This window comes from Mustela erminea, chromosome 1, assembly GCF_009829155.1.
Source record: "Mustela erminea isolate mMusErm1 chromosome 1, mMusErm1.Pri, whole genome shotgun sequence".
Lineage (NCBI taxonomy): Eukaryota > Metazoa > Chordata > Mammalia > Carnivora > Mustelidae > Mustela > Mustela erminea.
In genome coordinates, this window is record NC_045614.1 from 110,190,784 (window position 1) to 110,217,350 (window position 26,567).

General features: G+C 42.0%; 1 protein-coding gene and 1 long non-coding RNA gene across 11 annotated transcripts in view; one reads left to right on the forward strand and one right to left on the reverse strand.

Moving 5' to 3' along the window:
• The window catches only part of LPP (LIM domain containing preferred translocation partner in lipoma), a 644,971-nt gene that overhangs the window by 285,758 nt on the left and 332,646 nt on the right, over window positions 1–26,567 (reverse strand). Inside the window, exon 1 of one of the 10 annotated variants that reach the window (XM_032359830.1) lies at window positions 5,703–6,376. The exons of the other annotated variants lie outside the window; for them this stretch is intronic. Within the exon in view, the coding sequence (XP_032215721.1) occupies window positions 5,703–5,771 (69 nt within the window). The 5' untranslated portion in view covers window positions 5,772–6,376. Of the gene's footprint in view, window positions 1–5,702; window positions 6,377–26,567 lie in introns of those variants that run through there. 10 annotated transcript variants of the gene reach the window in all.
• Window positions 16,431–26,567, forward strand: part of LOC116599909 — a 28,982-nt gene continuing 18,845 nt past the window's right edge. The window contains exons 1-2 of the long non-coding RNA XR_004289465.1: window positions 16,431–16,466; window positions 20,851–20,983. This is a non-coding gene — a long non-coding RNA (uncharacterized LOC116599909). The remainder of the gene's footprint in view (window positions 16,467–20,850; window positions 20,984–26,567) is intronic.

The following is a 26,567-nucleotide window of genomic DNA, read 5'->3' on the forward strand; positions in this document are numbered from 1 at the left end:
AGAATACCCAAATTCTTTGCTCCTCGGAGCTAAAACTCAGCATATACAATCTGAAGATTAAAGTCCCAACTATCTATTTCCTATCATAGGATTGAAGGCATCTATTCGCACGGCCTATCCAGGATCACTCTAGTTCCTTGAAAGATCCACGCCCCTTCCCTGTACATGCCCTGTTCAGCAAATGCTCCTCCTCAATTTGGTGCTGAGGTGTCATTTCAGAAGCCAGCTCTTCTGAGAAGCATTACCTGACCCTCCCGATAAACATCACTCCAGAGGACTCCCCATCTATACCTTCTATCCTGTTTGACTATCTGAATATGTTTACTAGCTTACTGCTTATGTCTTTACATTCCCTTAGCTTCTCCTCAAGCATTTACGGTCAGCCAGAGAAAGCGGCTCATCTGCCTTAGTTACCCTTTAATCCTAGTACCCAAAGTTCATAAAACATAGTAGCACTCAGGTGTGATGAATGAAGAATACATAAAACAACCTGAGTTTATAACTTAGATCTGTTACTTACCAGTTGTGAAGTCACTGGAAAGTCTTCCATGTCCTATTTACTTGAATAACGACCAGAAATCATAAATATACCTGCCTCATACTGCAGAAATCCCTAATATTAGGAGCAAATGTCTTATAAACCACAAATATGGTTCAGACAGTGATAACAGTAACACTCTGTAAGACCTATTGTATGGCCAGGCTCTGTTCTAATGAGCACTTTACATAGGCACTATGATGCCTGTGACTAGAAGATGCACTCTTATGTTTTTATCACTAATATCTTATGTTTTTATCACTAATATAGAAATGATTGGTGCCCGTGAATCTGTAAGATGATGATTTCTCATCATACTGATTATGCGATGAGTTTCAATCTCAAAGAAATTAATGGAAGAGAAAAAGGTACTTCATAGAATAAGGTACAGTTTTACCCATTTAATACTCCTCTAGTAATCCTATGTGATAGGTCCAATTAGCATCTTCATTTTACAGGTGTGGAAACTGAGGAACAGAGAGGTTAAGTTACTTATTCAAGGTTATAGGAGTTTTAATGATAATAAGGAAAGATAAACAGGGACTCCTAAAGCCCTACAGCTGTAATTCTCTATAAACTATCAAGAGTTAGGTTCACTTCTCTAAATGATAGAAGTCAACCAGGAAATTCTCCCTGAAGTGAAAGGTGCTCTGACTTCTAATAATGCTCATGGCAAAGTATTGTGGAAATAAAAGTAGAGAGAGAGCAGTTTTACACACTGAACTTCCAGTTTTCTCAATCTGCCTCCTCTTTGCAATTATGTAACTCAGTTTTCACCAGACCAACTTGCACTCATTTAGATTTGTTTTCTCCTACCCTCCAAAAACATAAGGAGAGCCCATATTTCTTGGCATGTCATTTATGACTTTTCTTAATTTGACCTTTCTTCTTTTTTTAATTTTTATTTACTTTTTTTTCCCTTTTCAGTGTTCCAGAATTCATTGTTTATGCACCACACCCAGTGCTCTATGCAATACATGCCCTCCATAATACCCACCACCAGGCTCACCCAACTCCCCTCCCCTCCAAAACCCTCAGTTAGTTCCTCAGAGTCCACAGTCTCTCATGGTTCGTCTCCCCCTCCAATTTCCCCCAACGCACTTCTCCTCATTTAGATTTTGCTTTTAACTTTTCTTAATCCTTTCATTTATCTGTTTTCTGTATTCATAAAGACACCGAAAGCTATTCTGGAAATGACCATCTATTTCCGTTTAGATCTACTTTCCGCCTTTCTCCACTCCCCACTCTCCTTGCTCTGAGCTTACGAGGCATTAAATAAATGTTGCTGACTAATTAAAACCAAGCAAGAAATGTGACTTGGCATCCTATCTCGTGGCACAATATATTAAAAAAGAAAAAACACGACTCAATCATATAATATCATTAGCTTCCCAAATTGATTAGTGGTAATCTTGGTGTAACTTACATAATGAGAGAGCATGGCTTTTTGAGCCATGCAGAAGAATCTAGGGATGTGGGATGTATGGTGGCAGGAGGAAAGCTGAAACACATACACCACTTTCAGAGATGGGGCTGTGATATATGACCCAAGCCCGATTATCAAATAGCTAATAAATTTAACATACAAAATAGGACACAGATTTAAAAGAGCACAATCACCATCAATGCTCATTTCTAAAACCATATTCTTTAACATTTAAAACACCTTGACACAGGTAAGTTGTTGGTGGTGTTCTGATCCTCCATGTGAAAGTCAAGACATGTGATATTCCAAACCTCCCATGAAATTCTAATATATTTACTATTAGGAAAAGCAATTCAGACATAAATCCATAAGAAATTAAAAACAGAGCTACTGTATGACCCTGCAATTGCACTACTGGATATTTACCCCAAAGATACAGATGCAATGAAAAGAAGGGCCATCTGTACCTCAATGGTCATAGCAGCAATGGCCACAATCGTCAAACTGTGGAAAAGAGCCAAAATGCCCTTCAACGGACGAAGGGATAAAGAAGATATGGTCTGTATATACAATGGAGTATTATGCCTCCATCAGAAAGGATGACTGCCCAACTCTTGTATCAACATGGATGGGACTGGAGGAGATTATGCTGAGTGAAGTAAGTAAAGCAGAGAGAGTCAATTATCATATGGTTTCACTTACTTGTGGAGCATGAGGAATAACACGAAGGGCATGGAGAGATGGAGAGGAGAAGGGAGTTGGACTCTGAGAAATAAAATGAGGGTTTGGGAAGGGAGGGGGGTCGGGAGATGTGTAAGCCTGGTGGTGGGTATTAAGGAGGACATGTATTACATGGAGCACTGGGTATGGTTCATAAAAAATGAATCTTGGAACTCTGAAAAAATTTTTTTTTAAAAAAAGACATAAATCCCCTTATAATCATGTAGGGAAGAATGAAAAGAAACACAATTCTAACATTTTTTTAAAAATTGTTCATCAGAGATCTTGGCTAGTTGAGAAACTACTGAGAATATAAAAACCTTATTAATCCATTTGCAATCATACAGAAAGTTCTATTAACTACACTAGAAAAGCTTCCTTCCTTCACATACAGGTTAAGAACTGTTTCAAAATTGCTTTGTCTCTAAATCCTGCATGTCAGTATATAAACTCCCACCCACACCACCTCTTAGTAGCAGGTAGAAATGACTTGCATATTCTGGCCAATAGCTTTGTCCATATATGAAAAGTCTGGAAGTTTGTGAGAAGGAACATCCATTAGTTTTCCAATAATAAATGTTAACAAAAATAACCTTGAGGCATAGTAAAAATCCCTTCTGAGTCATCAAATATTGAGTGCTTTCAGTTATTTTAATATTAAATGTGTTTTATCCTATTTGGTTCTTCAAATTCTTTGTCCACGGTGCATGAGACACAATATGGGTTTGACACCACATTTATAAACAAATAAAAATACTATTCAGGGTTTTAAGAAAACTATTAGAAATACTAGCTTTGAATAAAACCTTTTAAAATTTCTAATAATGTCCCACAACTGCTTTCTTTCTTTTTTTTTTAAATTAATTTATTTATTTTCAGCATAACAGTATTCATTGTTTTGTACCGCACATCCATGCAATCCGTGCCCTCTCTAATACCCACCACCTGGTACCCCAACCTCCCATCCCCTGCCCCTTCAAAACCCTCAGATTGTTTTTCAGAGTCCATAGTCTCTCATGAGTCACCTCCCTTTCCAATTTCCCCCACAACTGCTTTCTAATGGGCTCATTGCTGTGTTAATTCTGTTTATCAGAAGTTCATAAAGCATGATGCATATGTATATATTTCTAATTCATCCCTTTTAAGGGATGTTGGCATTTGAAGCAATGCTTACTTGGACAGGAGCTTACTTGCCCTATACATACACATAGGTGCGTTTATGTATGAAGGGGCATCTGTGAGGAACCTGACATTTCATCATGATGGTATAAACAACGTAGAAGCATCAAGGGAGCCAGTTTCTCCTGCAAGGATTTTACTATATGAGCTTTAACAAAATCTCTTTGGCTGTTTTATAATCTGTAAAAAAAAAAAAAAAAGGACAAATACAAAAAGTTGTTCTTATATACCTTAAAGAATTATTAAAATGATGGAGGCGCCTGGGTCACTCAGTGGGTTAAAGCCTCTGCCTTCGGCTCAGGTCATGATCCCAGGGTCCTGGGATCGAGCCCCACATTGGGCTCTCTCCTCAGCAGGGAGCCTGCTTCCCTTCCTCTCTCTCTGCCTGCCTCTCTGCCTACTTGTGATCTCTGTCAAATAAATAAAATCTTTAAAAAAAAATGTGAACATTACTTGAAATATAAATCTTTACTAACAACAGTAATTGCCTTCATTAATTGTCTCTTATGGGATATTCTCCATGGTACTTGCTGCAACTACAGATCACAAAGCATTCCTCTTAATGTCTGGAGCAACCAATATGATGATTTTACAAAATCACTTTAAAATCTGTCATGGAAGGCACATCCTACTGCAGATAAGGGAGCACAGTTGTGATATGAACTGACATTGGAGGCAAGGCCACATGAGCGTTTGTATAAATCTAAATGTTAGGAGTAATCGGAGGATCCCCGCTGTCCTTCAGTTAACCCAAACCAGATGAGAGTGCACCCAAAAGTAGAGTGGATTTGCTATTCTTCTGAAACTACAGTGAAAACAGTACTGGGGGAAGGTGGGTCTGGAGCCAAGGAAAAGGCAGTAGGAAAATGAGAGGAACAAGTCTCTACATTACAGAGTTTTTTAACTTGGAAACATCGGGGGAGAAATCCCATCTCAGATACTCAATTCACTGTGACATCCTAACCCCTGACCGTGCATGTCCTCTCAGCGATCCCCACCGCCCAGTGACATTCCAGACCTCCCCTCCACCCTATCGCCATGCTAGCTCAGAGTATGTTCTTTTAGTCATTTGCCTTAAGCCAGCTGGAGTCTCTTTGCCTCTATAAGACATCGACTCATTCCATGTTTACCTGTAATCTCTGAAGCCCTATTTGGTCCCCCTCCAACTCTATACCAGGCTAGAGGTAGGCCCACAAATCACTACCTCAAGGGTTGCTGTCATTAAATGCAGAGGAGAGATCCACTCCCTGCTGTCATGGAGAGGGACCTTCTGTGGAGAAACATTCACAACATGTCTGTGCCTCACACATTCTTCTCCTGATGATAAGCTTGCTGAGGAGTCAGTGCACTGACTTAAAGGACTTCTGACTTTGAGGACAGCAACAAGGCGTGTATGGTTTGACCCCTTCCAAGATCCACTCAGAACAGCTGCCTGCAAGAGCGTGGTTTTCTCTGCTTTTTCAGACTCCCTACTGTCTGGGCATGAAGCAGTCACCTCAGGAGAAGCCTGCAGGGGACCTGTGCTGACCACTATCAGGAGGGTAAATATGTCTGTTCGGAGGGGAAACAGTAATTTCTCTTGACCTAAAGCTGATGAAGTCAGCCAAGGTGGTTTTATCAGTCCCAAGACTGACAGTTTGGTTTCCATCTGTCTGCCTCCTCTCTTTCTCCATGGCTTCTGAGCAAGGACAGAAAGGAGGGGCACTGTTTACTGTGTCCCGTGAACGCTCACCCAGCCTTTCAGTTGACCTTTATCTCTAAGTCACTCATTACACTGTTTGTTTTTGGTGGCTCTGGGGTTTTATGCATTCTTGAAAAAGCCAAGAAATGTGAGCAGACCTGTTCATCAAATTTCCAGAGGGCTTCAGGGTGGCACCACACCTTTGCATGAATCCATTTAGGGCACATCCCAAAGGGTCCATCTCCATTTCCTTGGCTTCACACAACCTCAGGCACCCTCTCCTGCACACCTAACCGCCATTCCTTCTTTTGAGAAGAACAAGGTTATGTAGCATACATTTTCTCTTCTAGTGACACTCTGTTCAACAACTTGTTTGTGTTAATCGACTCTTCTCCGTGCAGGAATAGAAATAAAGAGACGCCCTATCTCTGTACTATGCAAATCTTCCCATTCGTGTTCTTACTCCCATCCTTTCCACCTCCTGCAGGACCCTGTTCCCTTGCTCACTCCCTTCTCCACACCCACTAATATCTTCCAGAGCTCCCACCCCACGCGAGCCCTCCCTTCTGCATCTGAACACAGGTTTCACTTTGATTTGGGGGTAGTGGGAAGTTAGCTTTAGTTCTCTTCTCGAAAGCTAGCTTTTTCCTCTTCTCCAGCAAATTTCTTGAAAAGATAAAAGCCTAGAGATGAGAGCAAAACTCACACACACACACACACACACACACACACAAAACAAACAAACAAACAAACAAAAAACAACTCTACTGCTGGTTAGAGCCAGGTCAGAATCAGAATCTCCATCTTTGAAGTTTCTGGAGCATGTGGACTTGAATGCTACACCCTGACTAACTTAAGAACCCATTGTGATGGAGGAGGACATAGAAGGTTGAGTCTCTACCATATCCACAGTTCTGTTTAAGGTTAAAAGCTCCAAAACATTGTTTGTTTGTTTGTTTGTTTGTTTTTAAGAAATACATCTCCCACAGCTTTGTAATAGGTAATTCGAAATTCTGGCCACAACTAATTAGATGAAGAAACTGAACCCAAACCAGCAACATAAGATATGCTGAAGGAAGAATGCCTTCCCAATTTGTCCTGGAGAAGAACCAGCTACAATAATGGACCTTTATTGTTTCAAACATTTGAGGGCAAGGCAGAGCTCCTTGGCAGCAGAAGTAGAAAGGAATGGAAACAAGAGATATACAGAGTAGCGGGAAGCAGCTCTGAGGCAGAAGGCAGAAGTCACATTAGGGAGTGAATGTCATGGTGTCCTATCCAGAAGAAGGCTACAGGGCACCACTGACAGCAGCAGCAACAGGAAACAGAAAGAAAAACTGAGAGACGCTAAGCCATATGAATGGAGACCACTGTTTAAGGAAACATTGGGGGTTTACTTTGAGGGGATGACAAAATCGGCTACTGTTGTGTGCTCAGTGATATTCCAGGTTTCCATGTGGCTTGGTTGTCTGGCTGCTGACATGGTAAAGTCAACTGAGATAACATTGAGCCCATCTAGTCTTCCTGCAACCTGAAAGATCCTAACTACAACAGACTCGAAGAACGGTCTCTTTTTATTTTAAAAGAAGTTGGACAAACATGATTCTGACCATACTGGCATATCACAGTTTAAAAAATAGCAAAGTCTTTTAACACATTGAAAAGGAACATGGAAAAAAGGTGAAAGAGAGAGTTTACTTTGCATGTCTGCTTGCAGTCTTGTAACACCAAACAAATCATTCAGATTAGCTCTCTTCTCTTCCATGTGCATTTTCAGGTTTTAGTCCCTTTTAATTATCTCTAGTCCAAAGCAGTTAAGGAAAGGTGGCAAGAGGCAGGAGGCTTGGGAGTAGAATTAGCTCTCTGGATTTAATCATATTAGATCATATAAGTTAGATCATACAAACAGTACAGAAGGTTGAATCATATATTTTTCAAGTCTGATTATGCAAAATACCTGTTTCTTAACAAAGTATAAGATAAAGGTATTTTGCAGTACATTGCACAATTTGGGTTTTTAATTACAGTAGACATCTTTATTGTATTAAATACCTTATGTTAGCTGAGTGAAGAGTGTGATTGTTTTAAGTAAACAGAAGAGTCACGAGAATACCTTACTCTTCCTCCATGGCCAGCGCCTGTATCTGAACTGCAGAGCCATGGAAAATAACCTCCCCAAAATTTACTCTCCTGGCCACAAGTATCTTTTTCAAGAGGTGTCTGCATTGGTCTGAACAACAGCAAGCTTGGTGAACAACACCAAGCAATAAAGTGGAAGCTCAGGTTGATAATATCAGTTAATATGAAGACTCTAACATTTGGGGATGGTGGTTATAACTAACTTTTGATAAATCTCAAAAAAACAAAACCAAAACCAAAACAAAACAAAACAAAAAAAACAAGCAGATGGGGTGCCAGGATGGCTCAGCCAGTTAAGTGTCTGCCTTTGGTTCAGGTCACGACCTCAGGGTCCTGGCATCAATCCCCGCACAGGGCTTCCCACTTAACTAGAAGTCTGCTTGTCCCTCTGCCTCACTGCTTGTGCTCTCTAATAAATACATCTTTAAAAACATTAAGAAAACAAGCAATTCCAGTTCTGAATGTCTAATTCTAGATCCACAAAAAATACAGACATTCATGCAAGAAGCTCTTCTTAATATTTATAATAAAGAAATGCCAACCCTTAATGCCCATCATCAGAAGAAGCAAATGATGGTACTCTCATACTATGATGCAAGGGACAGGTGTTAAAAACAACATGGCAAACCCTTTCTGAAAAGATCTAGAAGCAAAGAGCAAATTGGAGATAATATCATAACATTCATGTTTAAAATAAATGTTAGCTATAGAATCATACCTATAGCCATGTGTATTTAGGTATTGTTAAAAAGATGGTAAAGATGCATGACAAACAGATGATACTGATTATGACAAAAATATGGAGTTGCGGGTGAATATACAGCAGAAATCAATAGAGTGGGTAGTGAGGGAATGCTTTTAAGGTCTATTCTACATGCTTCTGATTGTTGGAATAGGTTGTGATGAGAATGTATTCTCATACTCCATATATACATATATACACATTTCGGTAAAGTTAAGGAAAAGGACACCTGCAATGTACACATATGTGACTGGTGGGTCAAAACTGATCAGTGGAGGTATCATTGGATTCAAATCAAAAGGACCAAGAATGAGACCCAGTTCTGCCACTTTAAAAGCAGGATTTGGGGCAACTCACTCAACAGCATGTGTACCACTGGGACAACAGTTTCTTGCCAAGCAAACTTACAGCATAGACTCGATGTGAAGGTACAATAAGATGAACACAAATCCAGTCTACAAGCCTCCAAGCGCTCTATAAATCTCAACTACAATCACCATTATTGTCTGTATTATTTGACCTCTTAAATTCCCCTAGAGAGAAACAGCTAAGTTTGTGATAATAGATAATTCGCTTTAAACTCGTCCGTTTGAACCACATCACTTCATCCTGTCTCCTTTCACTAAGGTCTGGAATTAAAACAAACATCAAAGGAGGCCGTAGGATTTTATTTTATCTGTCACATACTGCTGTCATTAAACACACTTGAGATGAGTGGGTTTAGTTCAAATAAAACTGCTTCTTTCCCAAACTCAACAAACATGAAGCAGGGAGAAAAGGAAGCGTGCACTTGAATCGTGTTCAGAAGCACTGCACGTTACATTTCAAGGAGATCCATCTGGCAGGCTGACACAGTAATAAGTTCTTTTAATTGTCAGGTCACTTAGATTACAGATCCAGGCTGTCAATTTTCCCACTCAAGTATTTTTTTGTTTTGTTTTGTTTTGTTTTTTGTTATTGGTAGCTCCTTTAAAAAAAAAAAATGCCTCTAGTTCTTTATGAGAAAAACTACCATCTTCTTCCCCAGGAAGGTAAGCAGGCAGCACTTCGGTGCAGCATGCATTTACTACTAAGCACCAACTACAGTGGAACTGGGCTTGCTCTAGCAATTCAAGAAAGAATATATAAAAATACCCGTTTTGCCGGAAGTCATAGGAAACGGGTGATACACTCTTACAACTCAAAACGACATTCCTAATGGGATCAAAGTTTCTGGTACACCTGATGTGCCCCATTTTTTTTTTTTTTTTAAATGTAATTCCTTCTCAGATGCTACTTAATTCTGGCAGTTTATCTGCCTGCGGAAGTCAAAGGAACGGTCAGGAGACCCTCGAAAGGAGTGCGGCTATGTGTGCGCGTGCGCACGTGTGCGTTACATACTGCGGCAGTCCTCCAGCGGAGGCCCGGACTGCCCTCCCACACAGTCTCGTGTCCCCCAGTTCACCTCCGTGCACTGTCGCTTCGCAGGGATACCCCATTCTCACCAAAATGTGCACTTTCAAACTGCTGTATCGCTACTCACAGAGTTTCCTTTTGTGTCTGTCTCCCTCCCACTTTCTTTATATTGCACATAGTCAGCACTCAGTAACCTGGAAGGAGATCGACTCGCTGGAGAATTTTCCAAACACTGGAGTTGAAAAGAACCTGAGAAGTGGTCTAGTGTGGTCCTTTATAATAGATCAGCTAATGTTCAGAGAAGTAAAGGGGTCTTCCAAAGTCAAGTAAGTAGTGGAAGAAGTGGGTTTGTAATGCACTCTCCTGACTTGTCCAATGCTCCTACAGCATGCGGTTCCCTTACACTTTTGAGGAGTGACGGGACATGCACTGACAAGCTCAATGTAATAGCGGGCATTGGTGACATTCCATTAAAAGGAAGGGGGAAAAAAATCAAGGGCACTTATTAAAACAAGCCTACTTTCTTTTACCGTGACTGCTTCCTGAGACAATGTCTAAGAAGTTGTACGTTCAGGTACCAAGTACACCTCTCTTGCCCATCAGGGTGAAAGAAAATGTGCATTTCTAAGCTCTGAAGAAGCCACTGGCAACAGTGAATTCTTACACTGAGGAACATGCTCTTGGAGCTTAAGAAAGTATTTAAGGTTGGGAATATATTAGAAAGGGAAGCAAATGCAGATCCTATAGGCTTAAGAAAATGCTTCCAAGTCTCATTTCATTCTCCTGCAAGAAAAGACAGATTTGCTTAGGGACTAAGGAGCACACAGCCATCCTAACTCAGGCTGGAAGCCCCATCTACATTCAGAACAAAGGCCAGGCATTAGACCTAGAAAAGGCTGCTGTGTGAAATCTAGACGATGCTGCATTTGTTATATGACACCAGAGCACATCATTTCTTTTTTTTTTTCTTTTTTTAATATTTACTTTTTAAATTTGAGATACTGCACGTGCACACACACACACACTCGAGTGGGAGGAGGGGCAGAGGAAAAGGGAGAAAGAAAATCTCAAGCACACTCCCCATGGAGCAAGGCACCAGAAGTGGGGCTCAATCTCACAACCCTGAGATCACAACCTGAACCAAAATCAATAGTCAGATGCTTAACTGCTGAGGCACCCAGATGCCCCCAGAGCACATCATTTCATCTATCAGCCTGTTTCCTCATCTCTAAAGTGTACATAAGTATCCCCATCTTCAGGACTTATTATGAGATTTCAGTACTAATGACTAAATGAAGAAACTCTGTAAATATTAAGATATTAAGTGAAAGCCCTGAAATGTCATTATCAAGAAAGAGTATCAGCCTTCCAAGGGCCTCTAGGTCCACCAGGCTCAGAAATGTTATCTGTTGGGGCACCTGGGTGGCTCAGTGGGTTAAGCCGCTGCCTTCGGCTCAGGTCATGATCTCAGGGTCCTGGGATCGAGTCCCACATCGGGCTCTCTGCTCAGCAGGAGCCTGCTTCCTCCTCTCTCTGCCTGCCTCTCTGCCTACTCGTGATTTCTCTTTGTCAAATAAATAAATAAAATCTTTAAAAAAAAAATGTTATCTGTTTACTATTTCAGGGGTAACAGCAGAAAGGTATAAACTTTGACTCACAGAGAAGGAAGCAAACAGAAATGGATGCTCTCAGTGCTTGAGTATGCAACAGACTAAGGGGTAAGCGAATCAATGTGGACAATCTGTACAGCTCTAGAGAGACCCAAGGGATAGGACTATCATTTCAATACAGAGAAGGAAATGACTTGTCGTTGATCAACGAGGAGGTAATTCTGAGAGTTAGGACTGGAATCCAGGTCTTCGGGATCCCATGTTCCATTCAAAGGAGACTATGAAACAAGAGAAGCCTGAGAAACACTGAGAGAAATGGACAACCTAGCGCCACAGAGATTGCGGATTAGTGATTTGCGGCCTCATTAAACTGGAAGAGATTGTCTGGGATGACTGTGGGCCATCTTTCTCTCCTTATCACAGCAATGGAAGACCCTCTGGGGGTAGCACAGCACAGAGAAAAACCAGGTGAAGAAAGACACCCCAGGCCACTTACAGTGGGAAAAGTAAAGCTGCCCTTACTCAGGGCCAGTCTCAGAGCTGAGGGCCATCTATGCATTCTCTCTCATAATTCTAGCCATGTCACATGGCTATGTAATGTAACATACTTATTCCTCTCTTACCAAAGAGCAAATTAGGATCTAGAGAAGCATCCCTCCAGCACTCACAGAGATACTGAGTGGTAGATGGAGACTCCAGGTCCTAGACAGCCAAATGTGAGCATGAGCTCATTCTCCCAGGCCAGATGAATGCCTGCACCAGATCCAGCCTGGCAGGTAAGGGGCTCAGGTGCTGGGCTCAGGTGGTCAGTGGAGCTGCTGTGTGCGTAACTGGCATTCAAAGGAGAAAGTGGTTTGGGGAACAGTGCTAAACTCACATTTTCTGAAGTGAGTTTGCATGAGGTAAGTGTTACTATTTTTTCTGTTTCTGAAATCAGGGGATGCTGGGTACCTTTTTCAAAGTGCAAATACTTCTCTTTGTGGCACTGGTATGGCAAAAGAATAATAAAATATGCATACATATAAATTGAACTGGAGTGGGTGAGGAGTCAGAATGGCTTGAACAAGAGGCTAATAAGCAGCTTTGTTTCCTAGTTCCGAGTGAAACAGTTGATTCTGTGAGCACAGACATACAAGAATGAAAACAACACATTCTCACTGGTTTTCCCTACTAGACACAGCTTTACAGACTTCATCCCCAGCCTTCATATAACTGAAGCTCTTATTATACCATCATCCTTAACACATAAAAATCAAATTGTATTACTCCGTTACCATAATGTTCTAAGTCTTTCTCGCCTGGTGCATATTCCACATATCATTTTACACTCTAATGAGATCCTGAATAGGTTACATTACATATACATCTGATAGAATATTTAGGACTCAATTTTCACCATCATTGAACAGCTTTATGCAATTCATATATTCAAAAGTGTGTGAATAATCAGGTACTTGTGATCATGATGGTGGGCCAATTAAGAGCTGAAGGTTGGGCCATATGTCATCGGAAGGAATTACTTCTTAGTCCCAGCCTAGAATTCCGGGCTGGAAGGAGCATTGGAAATTATACTTCAGCTCCTGCATGTGACATCTAGGGAGACGAAGGCCCAGACAGGGACAGGGACATGTTGAAGGACACATAGCTAGACAGAGGCAGAGCACATACTGGAATCCAGATATTTTGTTTCCTTATCTTCATAATACCTTCTTTGTCTCCCATTTGAGACAAAGTCAAGATCTCTGTTTTATCAATAACTCCTCTTTTTCCCCATGAATTCAGAACAGAACAAAGGCACTGCTACTCCGAGAAAAAGCAGAGTCATGTACACATGTCTCTCAGGAGACAGAAAGTTAATCAAATGCAATCAGTGTAACCCAGTGTACTTTAGATCATCAAATTCATTTTTGACATTTGGGAGAACCTATGGTTTTATTTTGCTTTTATTCAGAACAGCAAGTGGGAGGTAAAAATGTCAAAATAACTATGGCATAGCAGTTCTGGTAACTCTGTTCACTGAATTGTTTTAAAGATTGTTGCCCGTTTGATCCCCAACCCCCCCCCCCCCCCGCCAATTGTCTTTACTTGTTCAGCAAACATCGCTGAGTGCCTAACCCATATCAAGTCCAAATGTGTTAAATACAATGGAAAATTCAGAAATGGAGGCAACACACACACACACACACACACTTTACAAGTTTCCTATCTTATCAGAAGGGGAATGTATGCAGCTGACCTTCACTGTCACAGAGTACAGAATGTGACAAGTGCCAGGAGAAATGTGTACATCAAGTCCAATGGGGAGGGATGCAAGTTCCAAGGATGAGAGTGGCAGGAAGATAGTAGAGTCTTTATAGGAAGCACAAGACTAAGAACTAGAAATGATGGAGCCCACTGGAGATGTTTGCGGTAAGAGAGATTATTAACTCATTAAATTATAGCACTGTCAGGTGTAAAGATAAGGTATGAAGATACAGCTTTTCATCCTGGTGTGTTTAGGACATAATAGTTTACCCCAAATTATGAGTCTGTTTAAGGGCTTGTGTTTCTACAGAAGAACAAAAGAACTAAGAAGCAGAAAAGGAACTTACTGGCCAGGACTGGAGAAAATATTTCGTCTGAGTAATCTATGTGGGAGTAAACAAGCATGTGTACACATGCACTTGGCTTGCTTTCTGATCAAGAATATTAAATGGGGTGGGGGGAACAACTGGTGGTTCAGTGGTTAAATGTTTGAATCTTGATTTTGGTTCAGGTCATGATTTCAGGGTCTTGAGATGCAGCCCTGCAAAGGACTCCATGCTCAATGGGGCGTCTGCTTGAGATTCTCTCTCCTCCTCCCTCTGCCTCTCCCCGCTCCATGCTCTCTCTCTCTCTCACACACACGTAAAATAAATCTTGTTTAAAAGAAGAATATTGATGGGGATGAAGCAGTACACTTGTTATGATGAGCAATGGGTCTTGTACAGAAGTGTTGAATCCCTAAATATACACCTGAAACTAATACGACACTGAATGATAACTGGAATTTAACTAAAAACTTTAAAAAAGAATATTGATGGGGCACTTGGGTGGCACAGTTGGTGAAGCATCTGACTCTTGGTTTTGGCTCAGGCCATGATCTCGGGGTCATGAGACTGAGCCCCACATCGAGTTTCCAGTTTCTCTCTCCCTCTCCCTCTGCCTCATCCCATCTCTGCTCTCTCCCCCTCTCCCTGTCAAATAAATAAATCCTTTAAAAAAAGGAATATTGATAATACCTGTTCTTTATTGGATTGTGGGATCTTGTACAAGTGAGTTCACTTTTCTGCACCTTCTGGTAACTTCTGACATGAAGTACTAAAATTGGGCTCTTCTCGTGTCCTCTGTTGTTCTGCTTAGTGCACCATAACAGGCAGACAAGAGAATACCAGAACACCATGAGTGTGGTTCTACACACCTGAATCAATTATGGCATGAGCAACAATAAGATAAGACTTCTAAAATCTCTGGCTTCCCCCAAGGTCCTTCCTGATTCTTAATGCTTATTCAGGTGGTCATGTTAGCCAAGGTCCTATCACAGGGGCACAGGCTACACAGTGCTCTGAGGAAGGACAGGTTGCTGGGAAGTATGGTTATAGCCTTCTCAGTAGGAACTCCTCACACAGCAGCCTAAGAGGCTGAAGAGACTGCCTTTACCACCAAGACTATAGCCACGTGAGAAAGCCGAGCAACACCAGTTGACATTTCCTGACCTAGGGCAGGAAGCACAGGAATTGGAGGGATACTTACTCGTGGTATCTCACTCTGTCAAGAGACACAGCTGTTACAATCCACCACCCATTGCTGGGGTTGTTGCTGACCACGCTCCTCCTGGCCCAGTGTTTAGATGTAAAAACTTGCTTCAAGAACCCAAGAAATAAGGTTTTTGTTCTATTTCCCATTAGCAACTGCCCCGTACCTACCAACCAAATGTCATTTCTAGTTTGGATCATCACTGGAGCCTACCGGCCACTCTCACAATGCTGCCAGAGTGATCAGCTGATCGCATGACGCCGAACGCCGCCCTCTCACTGGGAATAAGAGTCAATGTGCTTCCACAGCCTGCGAGCTCCAGGGGGAGGAGCAGGGGCCCAGTACGTCCCTGACCTCATCTTGTCTCACTCCCTAAGGTCACTCAGCTCCAGACACTCTTGGCCACTTTACTTTTTCTGAAACAGGCTAGCTGGCAGCCCTGCTCCTCTCCCACACGCGTGCTCTCCTCTGCCCAGAACATGCTTCCCTTTTGTCCCAGATATCTGCGGGGCTCACTCCCTTACTTACCTCAGATTTCTGCTCAAATATCACCCACTCATCAGGCCTTCTCTACCTATCCTATGTCAAATAGCAAGTGTTACTGCACTCCTACCAACAAAGTACTCCCTCCCCGTTTATCTCATTTTTTCTCTACAGCACTTCACTCCATCAGATTTAACATTTACTTGTTTATCTGCTTCTTATTCCTCTCCCCAGAGGAATATGAACTGTTTAAGGAAATGCATTTTCTCTTATTCAAAGCAGCAGCTTCACCTTTTATAAGAGAGCCTGCCATTCAAGAGGGGTTCAAAAAATATTTGTCATATTAATAATATAATAATAATGCCCCCTTATTCATGGGGGATACATTCTAAGACCCCCAGTAGATGCCTCAAACCACAGATAATACTGAACAGTCTATATGCCATATTGTTTTTTCTATTCACACATACCTATGAAAAAGTTTAATTTATAAATGAGGCACAGTAAGAGACTGGCAATAATAACAAATAGTAAAGTAGAACAGTGATAACAATATACTGTACCAAAAGTTATGGGAAGGTGGTGTCTCTCTTTATCCCCCAAAATCCCTTATTGGGCTGTACTCACCCTTCTTCTTGTGATGTGTGAGGATAAAATGTCTACGTGATGACTGAAGTGAGTTGAGTGGCACAGGCATTGTGATGGAATGCTGGGACACTAGTGACCTAACAATAGGCCAGAAGGAAGATCATAAGCTTCTGGACCCAGGCTGACCACAGGTAAGTGAAATTGTAGGAACCATAACCATGGATAAGGGGTGGGGGAGGACTGTTGTATTGAATACGTGCTTTCTCTGGTCACTCTTGCTGGTGGTTCTAGAAGTCAGATTCAGCTTGAAGAATCCATAAGAATAGCATGAAATGGACTGTATCAGTGTAAGCACTTCTAAAAGTGGCTTGTGGATTTAGAATCAGAGTAAACTATTATACATCACCATTGATCTGGACTGTGAGGCACAGACAGTCAAACGTGGGAGGCAGCTGGGCTGGCCTACGGTGTAACTGGGAGTCAGGTGATGCTGGCCCCAATCCTGCAGGCTGCTGACCTACTGCATGACCTCGGACAAGCAGCCTCAACCCTACAGATGTTCCTCCTCATCCAGAGAAAGAGTGATTCACCCCAAGTGCTAATGTGCATTGGTATGAATTCAACTACCACTCATTCACAAAGCACGTTTTCTGAGTTTACACAGAGGAGAATCACTGCTGTCAACTCTCCTTACAAGTGAGGAAAGAAGTCACATTTCAAGTTGTGTGCCTTTTCTGTAAAATTATGCCACATCCCTGACATCTAAAGTGGGAGATAGAAGGTTATCCTCCCCAAGCACCACAGTGGGTGTAGAAATTATCAACTACAACAAAGAAGTAACAACAACTCAGGATGCTAATTCTTCCAGAAACACCCATGCATACATGCATACACATGAAATCCATGCACACGCATACACACATTAAACTTACACATGCACACATACACACACGACATTCACGTTGAGAAAACAATTTGCAGTTTTCCTTCATATGGACTCATTTCTCATTCTGATATGCAGTCTCACATGTGTGTTTTCTCCCAAGTAGCAGAGACGACCTTTAAAAATACACCCCCTCTTAATTCCCCAGCCTGCAGTCCCGTGAAGATCAAAGTTTGCTATTCTGCACTCACATTTCTGTGATCAGAAACAATGTGAGCACCTCGATTCTATCTTTACCTAGGTGATTCATTTGGTAGAAGCTCGGGCATCGAACATTGCTCTGACAACCCTCTCCTTGGAGGTTGACTCCACATTGGTGGTGTTACAAGCCAATGTCCTGTTCAGCTGTTTCCCTCTGCAACACAACAGTGTAGTTGGAACTGAATGAACAAAAAAATCTCAATTTCCCAGCTTCATCAGGAGAATCTTTCCATTTACTGGGCTTCCTCTATTCACTAGCTCCTCCTGTGTGTTACGAATCATTCTTAAACAAGCACACAAGTCAACTGCCCACTCACACACTGAAGGTACAAGGAATCAGTGCCGATTTTTTTCATTAGACATCCTAGATCTGCTCCCAGAGAAAACAGTGTTACACCTGCACTGACTATATGAAGAGGCTACTCCCCTCCACACTCAGGCTCTGTCAGCTCCAGAAAGCACAAATTTACTGTGCTGGTCTTCCAAGGGACAGACATCCCTTTGTCCTCCTAAACTCCTTGTGCTGTGACCAAGTTCCAGAATCCAAAATCTGAAACACCTGTGCCCAATGAAAACCTTCCTGAGGTTTTTACTCAACAAGTCATAGACCATGAACAGCATTCCCACAGGCTCCAGAAAAACCAAGTAAGGAGATCATGTAGAAAAGAACATGGTAAAAGGGATGAGAATGGCAGATCTGCATTGTAACCCAGTATGCGGAGTCAAAAAATTTAGATTTAATTTTCCCATAGAAATATACGCAAAGGGTTTTTGCATACCATGAGCTGCTCACTTCAATAGTTCATTACAAATGAAATATCCCTGTGCTAAGAAGAACTGAATAGCTCCCTACTGCCATCAGAGTAACTTCAGAACTCTTTACATAAAGCACAAAACACACTTCATGGTCTGTCCACTTTATCTCTTCTCACTGAAGAGATAGCCTCACTGTCAATGTGCAAACAATGTGTAATTACTTACATTCCCATAAACAGACTGTAGAAGGCAGGATCATGGTTCACCCATGGGCGTCCACAGTCTTAACTCCCAGAAGCTGGGAATATGATCCTTTACTTTAGCAACTGGGACCTTGTAGATGGGATTAAGGCTAAAGATCTTGAAATGCAGAGATTATCTGGGATTATCTAGGTGGGTGTTGTCTGATCACAAGACTTCTTGAAAGCAGAGAACCTTTCTCAGCTGTGGTCAGAGAGATGCAACAGTGCTGGCTTTGGAAGGGCTGGGGAATTTCCTTTGGAGGAGAATAGGCCATGAGCCAGAGAACGTGGGCGACTTCTGGAAGCTGGAAAAGCCAAGTAAAGCGTCCTCTAACACCTCCAGATATTAATGCAGTTCTGCTAACACCTTTATATCAGGTGAGGAGACATGTCCTGGACTTCTAAACTACAGAACTTCAAGATAATAAAGAAATGTGTTGCTTTAATCACCATGTGGAACAATAAAAAACTAATACATCGGCCAAGCTCACTCCCAGCTTCTGGCCTTTGCTCATGAGTTTCATGAGCAGATGATTGTCCTTATGGCATCCTCTATTACTTCTCAAGAATTTTCCAGATCATATTGAGATAAGAAACACATGACTATTTCACCAGCCCTAGGTCACAGACATGTGCTCACTCACCGACGGATGCCTAGCAACCAGCATACAGTACTGTCCATCCACTAGAAAAACCACTGCTGTTATCAGTACTGATGATAAAATGATTCAAGGATCTATGGAACATTGGAGATCAGAGTCACAACCCTCATTTGAAAGACAGACACACTGAAACTGCGAGAGTGAAAGGCCTCATGGACACCATATACCTTTCTTTCAGTTAACCAGTTAATATTCAAAGTATTAACACAAGCTCCTCCCCCTGATGTGCAAAGACCTCCAAGATGGTATCACATCTTTCTAATCTGAACTTTGACACTCCTCCCTGCTCCTACGCTACTCCCAGGACAAAGCTTTCTCTGCTCCCGAAGCAGCATTTCCCCACCCCACCCCAGATGTTACTGAATGCCCATAGCTGACGAGTAAATAAAGGCTAGGGCCAGGTGGGACATTTTTAGTGGAGAATAATCCAGAAAGTAAGTTCAATAGCCGCCACCACCCCTCCTACCTCCAACACACACAAAGTGTCTAGTCTCCATCATCCTCCTACCGATACTCTTCTATAGTCTCTAGCAGCACAAATGTGATGGTTTCTTTACTGAAAGGGCGTCCCTAAATGGAAGGTGTATTTTTTATAGCCTGGTAACCAACATAGGATCTGTTCCATATACTCGTATTAGTTGATGAGGATCCAAAATATTTTAAAGTATTTGGAAAGACTAGATGTTTTATAAGCAAGTAGGTTTATTATTAAATTTAATAATAGAAAATGAACTCTCTACAAGAGTTCATAGTTTGGACACAACTTCTCTATGGAGAGATTTATGCAGTTCTTACTGAAAACATCCTATGACGCAGTTGCTTTCTCCAGATCCAACAAGCTCCCCGAGGCTCATAAAGAGACATATTGCCAAAAGATACACGGATACCAACTAATGTTTGGAAATGTAAAAAAGAATTTTCACTGATATCTCATTTAATACACAACTTCAGGAATTCGTCAGCACAGCTCCCGTTGCCTCTTTCCTGGAAATACGGAATATTTGTTTAGGTGACTCTTCTCACCATGATCCGTGTGTCCTACCACTCGTAACCAACAGCCTTGCCAGCCCACTTGCCAGTAACCTGAAGCCTGTACGTGCAACGGACCAGCTAATCTGTGCTTTTCAGAGATTTCAACTGCCAAAAATAAATGAGTGCTTAGGATATGCCCACCATGGTGAATACCCAAAGGTTTGTTTTGTTGGCCTGATTTTTCCAAAAAAATGTCACTTTGCTGGCTGCCGCTTTATTTGATTTCTTATTCTGCTCTATGTTGTACTACACTTTTAAAATGTTGGACAAATCACTCTAACACAGGAGTCTTGTTCAATTTGAGAAGTTAGGGAGACTGGTGAACAGGAGCAGGAGGGCTCTTTTAAGATCCCGATACAATAAAGATTGCCTTTGAAGTATCTTGGTCACATTCACACATGCATTCACTTCTCTGACCATTAAAGTGCCTCATCAGAATACTACGTAATCTGAGACCTGCCCACGGTTCAGGAAAGCCTCCTGACCACTGTACCAACTGAAGGTATAAATACAGTGACAGATACTTTTCACAAAAGTGGGCATTGCCACCTAGCACGGATATCTGAATGCATACCAATCGCGAACCTCTATGCATCCACAACTTCAAGGCAGGAATGACAGATGAAGGGAAAAAGAACTTGACTGGTAATGCAAGTCCTATTTTCTAAAGTCCCTGTCTTGTAAAATATCACCTCTGCAACAGTAACTCAGTCGCATATCTCCGTTTTCTCACTTCCAGGATGGACAACACACGTGTGGCAGTGCTGTGGGGAAGATGCCACGGGGAAGGCCTAAGATACTGGTGCTTCTAGCGAGTGGGAAAGCATATCAACTAAGAGCCATGTCATGGCTCTGGATGTCTCTGCAATGAGGTAATAGTGAAGCCAGTCCAAGTGTTTGCCAGAATAAATAAGAGGCCAGAGATGTGCTCTGACATGGCTTCCCTCCCTGGCCAACAACCAGGTGAATGTGGCAAGAAGGGTGTCAGAGGTAAAGGACAAGAGTCACCATATCTCAAATGCAGATCATTTTGCATGTTTTTGAACAGCCTTCTTTTGGCATACACTCAACGGAACTTAGTTGCACTTCTATGCAGCTGTAAATGGCATTTTTCCCCCATTTATGGACCTCCCCGAGTCACCAGGAAGTGACAGAAAGTGATAAGAACCTCTGGGCTCTTATTTCTAGTCTGGATTATTTCCATCAGAATATCTCCCCTTCTTGTCTAGAGAAATCACATGATATCCATTGCAATGTGCAATTAATTGGTTTAATTTTGAAGATTCTTTCAGGGGACCAAATATTTTCTGGGTCCTATTTCAGAGTACCACTGGAGGGCAAACAGAAGTGTGGGCATTGGAACCAGATAGCCACAGCTGCACTTACGACTTAGTTATGAGATGTATGCCTTTAGGAAACTTATTTAGGAAACTTATCCACCACACAACAAGCCTCAGTCTCCTCACCTCTTCAACGGGGATATAACTAGTACAACCTCCTAAGTGTAAACATTAAATAAAACAACACATGCAAAATGTTGAGAACAAATCCTGATACTTAGAACTTGTAATACTAACTAGGACTATTATAGCCAGAGACACAAAAGATCACACCTCTAAGTCGGGCTCAGAAAGCACAGGCAGGTGTGTGTGCATACGTTATAGATGTAGGTGTGCACATGTGTGTACATGTGTAAGGAAATGGGGATGTGCATGGCATCTGTATGTATGGGTAACTCTGCATACATGTACGTAAGTGCGTAAGTCTCTACTACCCACATTGCTGTATAAGCCGGTGTGTGTCTGCTTATGTGTGTACAAGGGGCCGGAGGAAATGAGGAAAGGAGAAGGCAAAAACTGAGAAGACAGGGTCAGGGAGATAGCGAGAAGCTAGATTACAAATAAAAATAAAGGCCTCGACAGAAAATATTTCTAAAAGCACATATCCTACCAGCAGAAGGGCAATGAGAGATCTCATACCACAACAATGACATATCTTCAGATTAAATTTCAGAATTTCTTCTCCCATTTGAAAGCCTTTTCTTCCCAGAAATTGCAAAACAAGGAACAAGAATAGATGTATGAGCCCATGCATGTTTGTTTCTTACCCACTTCAAGAAAGGGCGCAAGGCAGTCATAAGAGCATAGGCTTAATTCTTATGAAAAAAAAAATAATAAAGTAAATAAATAAAAGCCTATTCCCCAGTAAATGGGTGGGAGTGGAGGCCTCTGTGCTACTGAGCCTGGGGTAAGCCGAATCTGTACTTATTGGGTTTATCAGGCTTTTCTACATCTCGGATGCTACAGTCTGGAGATAATGAGATAAAGCACAGTGCTACAGTTTTCTGTGGCAAAGCCAGAGCATTACTATAAAGCAGAATGTTCCGACGGTCAGGCTTGGAGCTACCAAAAGTACAGAAAGCATAAAAAATTATATTTTTATATAATCACCATTTGCAGGTTTCCGAGCTATCAGGCAAGTCAACATCCTCTTATCCCTTTAGATGGCATCAATGGCCAAAAAAAAAAGTTTTGAAAAAGTAGAAGCAACACAGTGAGGTTCCATCAATTTATACCTTTCTTGGATTTAAATTAATAATATGGGGCTTTAATATATAGGGGGAGATAATATATTCTGGTGCTGTAATCATACCTTAATATGTTCCACCCCTCCAATGTAATCAAAAGTGAGTACAACAAAATCAAACAATGAAATATAGACTTCTCTTAAGATGTCCATTGATCTAACTGGCTGACATGGACATTGCCTTGTGTTGGGGCATCTCATTATAATTTTCATAAATTTATGTCATAAATTTAAGGCCTCTAAACACATCAATCATGTATATTCCAGGAATGACAGTCGTCCCTACTGTTATCAAAGTATCACGCCCATGGGTTTCTTCTCCTGCCATTCTTGTGGGAGGCTTGGTCTCTTCTCTTGGTCTCTAATCCCTAGGGTCAAGCAAATTCGTGATGATTTAGGTGAATCCATGACAGAGGGCAAACTAGTACTGGTGCACTGTAGGGTCCCCTGACCCCTGCACCATTGTTTCCTAATGGGGTGCATTTATGAGAGGGATGCCTAGTAGCAACATAAGTGCGCAAGTCACTCCCCCAGCCGGGCCCCAAGGCCCTCCTCTGTGAAACAGAGGGACTCGATACAGAAGACCTCCAAGGGCCCATCCCATGTCGGAGAGTGGGACAAGGACAAGTTGAAACATGCAGCATTTTACAAAAAACTCTGCTACTGATAGCATCTGTGCCCTCCTGGTTGCTACCATCCTCCTCTTTCTACCTTTTAGATCTGAATCAAAACTAGCCTGATTCTTCCAGGACAAGAAACACAGCAGCTGACAATTCATATACATACAACCCTCCTCCTATTCTGTCTTTTCCCTCCCTCTTCTTCACTCCAAGGATTTCCTCATTTATTATCCCTGTATTAAAGGCAGCAAAATAAGTCAGGGAGCCTACTGAAATGTTTAAACACATGAACCACCTTATGGATACAAAGTGAGAAAGTACTTAAATTCCTGCATGGTAATAACTAACTCATTGAACTCACTGAACCAGAGGTCAAGCTTCCTCTATCCATGAAACAGGACACTTCCAAAACACCTACCACAGCAGGGCAAGAAAAGGAGTGTGAAACAGTAGGGTCAATCCTCCTTTTGGGGTCTGAGGTAGGGAATAAGCTATATGTCTTCTTCAGGGAATGATTACCTCATGGGATATTTCCTATTAGAACCTGAGGGCTCCAGGCTTCAAGTTCTTAGTATTGTGAGTTGAAACGCTGGCACAATAGAAGGGAAGCAGGTTGCCTGGTAAAAATCACACAACACGTTAGGGGCAGAATTAAGATGAGAATTTCCACATTCTGTCCACTGTACCACGTTGCCTTCATCCTCTTCTGGTTCTTCTTCTTCTTCTTCTTCTTCTTTTTTTTTTCAGATTTTATTTATTTATTTGACAGAGATCACAAGTAGGCAGAAAGAGGGGGATGGAAGCAGGCTCCCTGCTGAGCAAAGAGCCCGACGCAGGGCTCGATCCCAGGACCCCGAGACCATGACCTGAGCCAAAGGCAGAGGCTTAACCCACTGAGCCATCCAGGTGCCCCTCTTCTGATCATTGTCTGCTTTTTTGTCTTTGGGGCTTGGCTTTGATCCATGGAAACTCATGGTTGGATCAGTGGGAAATGACGAGGCCGACCCCACATGGACAGCTGTACCCTTCCAACATTAATCACAGCCTAGCCAAAAAAAATAGTTATTAGGTCTTTCCTGAAAGTTCGGAGGATGAATGAATGAAGAATTTGCACAGTAGAATGGGACTGGTTTTCACAGTAGAGACAGAAATGCCTCAGTATGGCCTCCAGAGTGAGCAGAGTGGGGCTCAGCAAGGCTTCAGGGCCCCAAGTGCCTACTTCAGTCAAGAATGGCTCCACATTGTGGCACCTGGGTGGCTCAGTGGGTTAAAGCCTCTGCCTTTGGCTCGGGTCATGATCCCAGGGTTCTGGGACCGAACCCCACATCGGGCTCTCTGCTCAGCGGGGAGCCTCCTTCTCCCCCTCTCTCTGTCTCTGCCTGCTTCTCTGCCTACTTGTGATCTCTGTCTGTTAAATAAATAAATAAAATCTTAAAAAAAAAAAAAAAAAAAAAAGAATGGCTCCACACCAGCCCTCTGACAGATCAAGTTTCCAGTTCAGATTTCATGAACAGAGTTCTCAGCTATGGAGAACCACGGACATGCTAGAAACATGATGTGAAGTGGAGACAGAAGAAACAAATTTAATCACTAGATTCTCTAGGATGGTTTTTTGTTTGTGTTTTTTGGTAAAAGTAAGTCATCATTTTTCAGGCCTTCCATTTTGCCAGATATCCAGTGAGGTAACAATGAACTCACATGTGCTGAGTAAAACAGGAGACAATGCCAATGTGCTGTGTCTGCAGTACAGCACTTCTGAGTCACGAGTGTTACCACGTGATAGCGCTTCATGGACCTCGCAGCTTCCAAAGAAGGGATGCCAGAGGAAAGAAGGCTGACCCTAAAGGCCTTATACTGAGTTACGACTGGTTTGATTTTACCCTGATGGGACACCAGACTTTGTAGGCTCCAGTCCTCACGGTTTTCAGATGAGTTGCTGGCACTGAGATATTTGCATTGAGGACAAAGATCCCAGAGATCTCTGAGGGATCACAGAGAAATGTCACATCGTGGACGTATGTTGTTTGTTGCCTGAGATTCCCAGGACTGAGTCATCACTGCATATGTAAGGCAGACAGGAAGACAGAAGTGGGAAGTGTATTTGCACAAACATATCTACCTGCCTTCTTTCCCAGGGTTAGCTCATGACACTTGCCCTACATACCCTGATCTCCAAACAGGCTGAACTATTTCTAGATCCTTAATATATTGACTTAAATGCCACTTCTGTCAAGCCTCCTCTGACCTAACCAGAGAGGGTTTGGAGCACCTTCCTCCATGCATTCAAACAGGCATGTTCATTCACTCAACACTGTATTTATTATATACCCTGTCATCTTTTTGCTCAACTGTTTCCTATATTAGAAGTTCCTTGTAGAGTGGGCAATGGTAAAAACTGTTCTCCCTTGATTTTAACCTACATTCAAGAGGAACTTAACCATTGCTAGATGAATGAAAGTACAATATTCAGTGAATAAAGAAAGTGTCAAAACAGATACACACTAGCATAAAATCTAATTGTGACTTTCTCAATTTGTGGGTTGGACTTTGATTTAAAAAAAAAAAAAAATCCCAACACAGAAACCAGTAGGATTTAAGTATTAGATAGCTCGTCACCGTCTAGTAAGATAGCAGAGTTGAACTTCTGGGGGACAAGGAGAGATGCTTCTTAGCTCCTTTACTTTTCAAATATTAGCCCCTGTTCCCATTTTCTTTTCGTTTCTCCTTTTTTTTTTTTTTTTTTTTTAAATCTTCTCACTTAGCTGTTCTGCCTGGATTTCCTTAGAGTCCAATAAGTCTTTTTAAATTAAAGGCACAACCATGGCCCCTGTAAATCTGTATGGAACTAGTGGCATGTTAAGTTGTTTCTTTTCTTGGGGCCTCCTAGCACTAGCCCCTGGAGTACCTAAGGACAGGGTCAGCCCCACCCCTCCCATAGGTACTACTACTGCAAATGATTCCTCCATCAGCCTGCTTCTCTCTCCACTCATTACTGCTACAACAGACACAGATGCGGATGCAGAAGGAGTGTGTAAGAGAATGGCATGCACATGATTGGAGATTTAGATACAGATCAAAACACAGAGGCAATATGGCAGAGGGATTAGATGTAGGGACTTCAGAATTAGGTCAACGGGATTTAAATTTGAACTCTGCCACTGAAGAACTGTTTTGACCTTAGGCAACTGACTTAACATCTATGTCCTTTGGTCTTCTCATCTGTGAAAATGGGAATAATGACTAACTCACA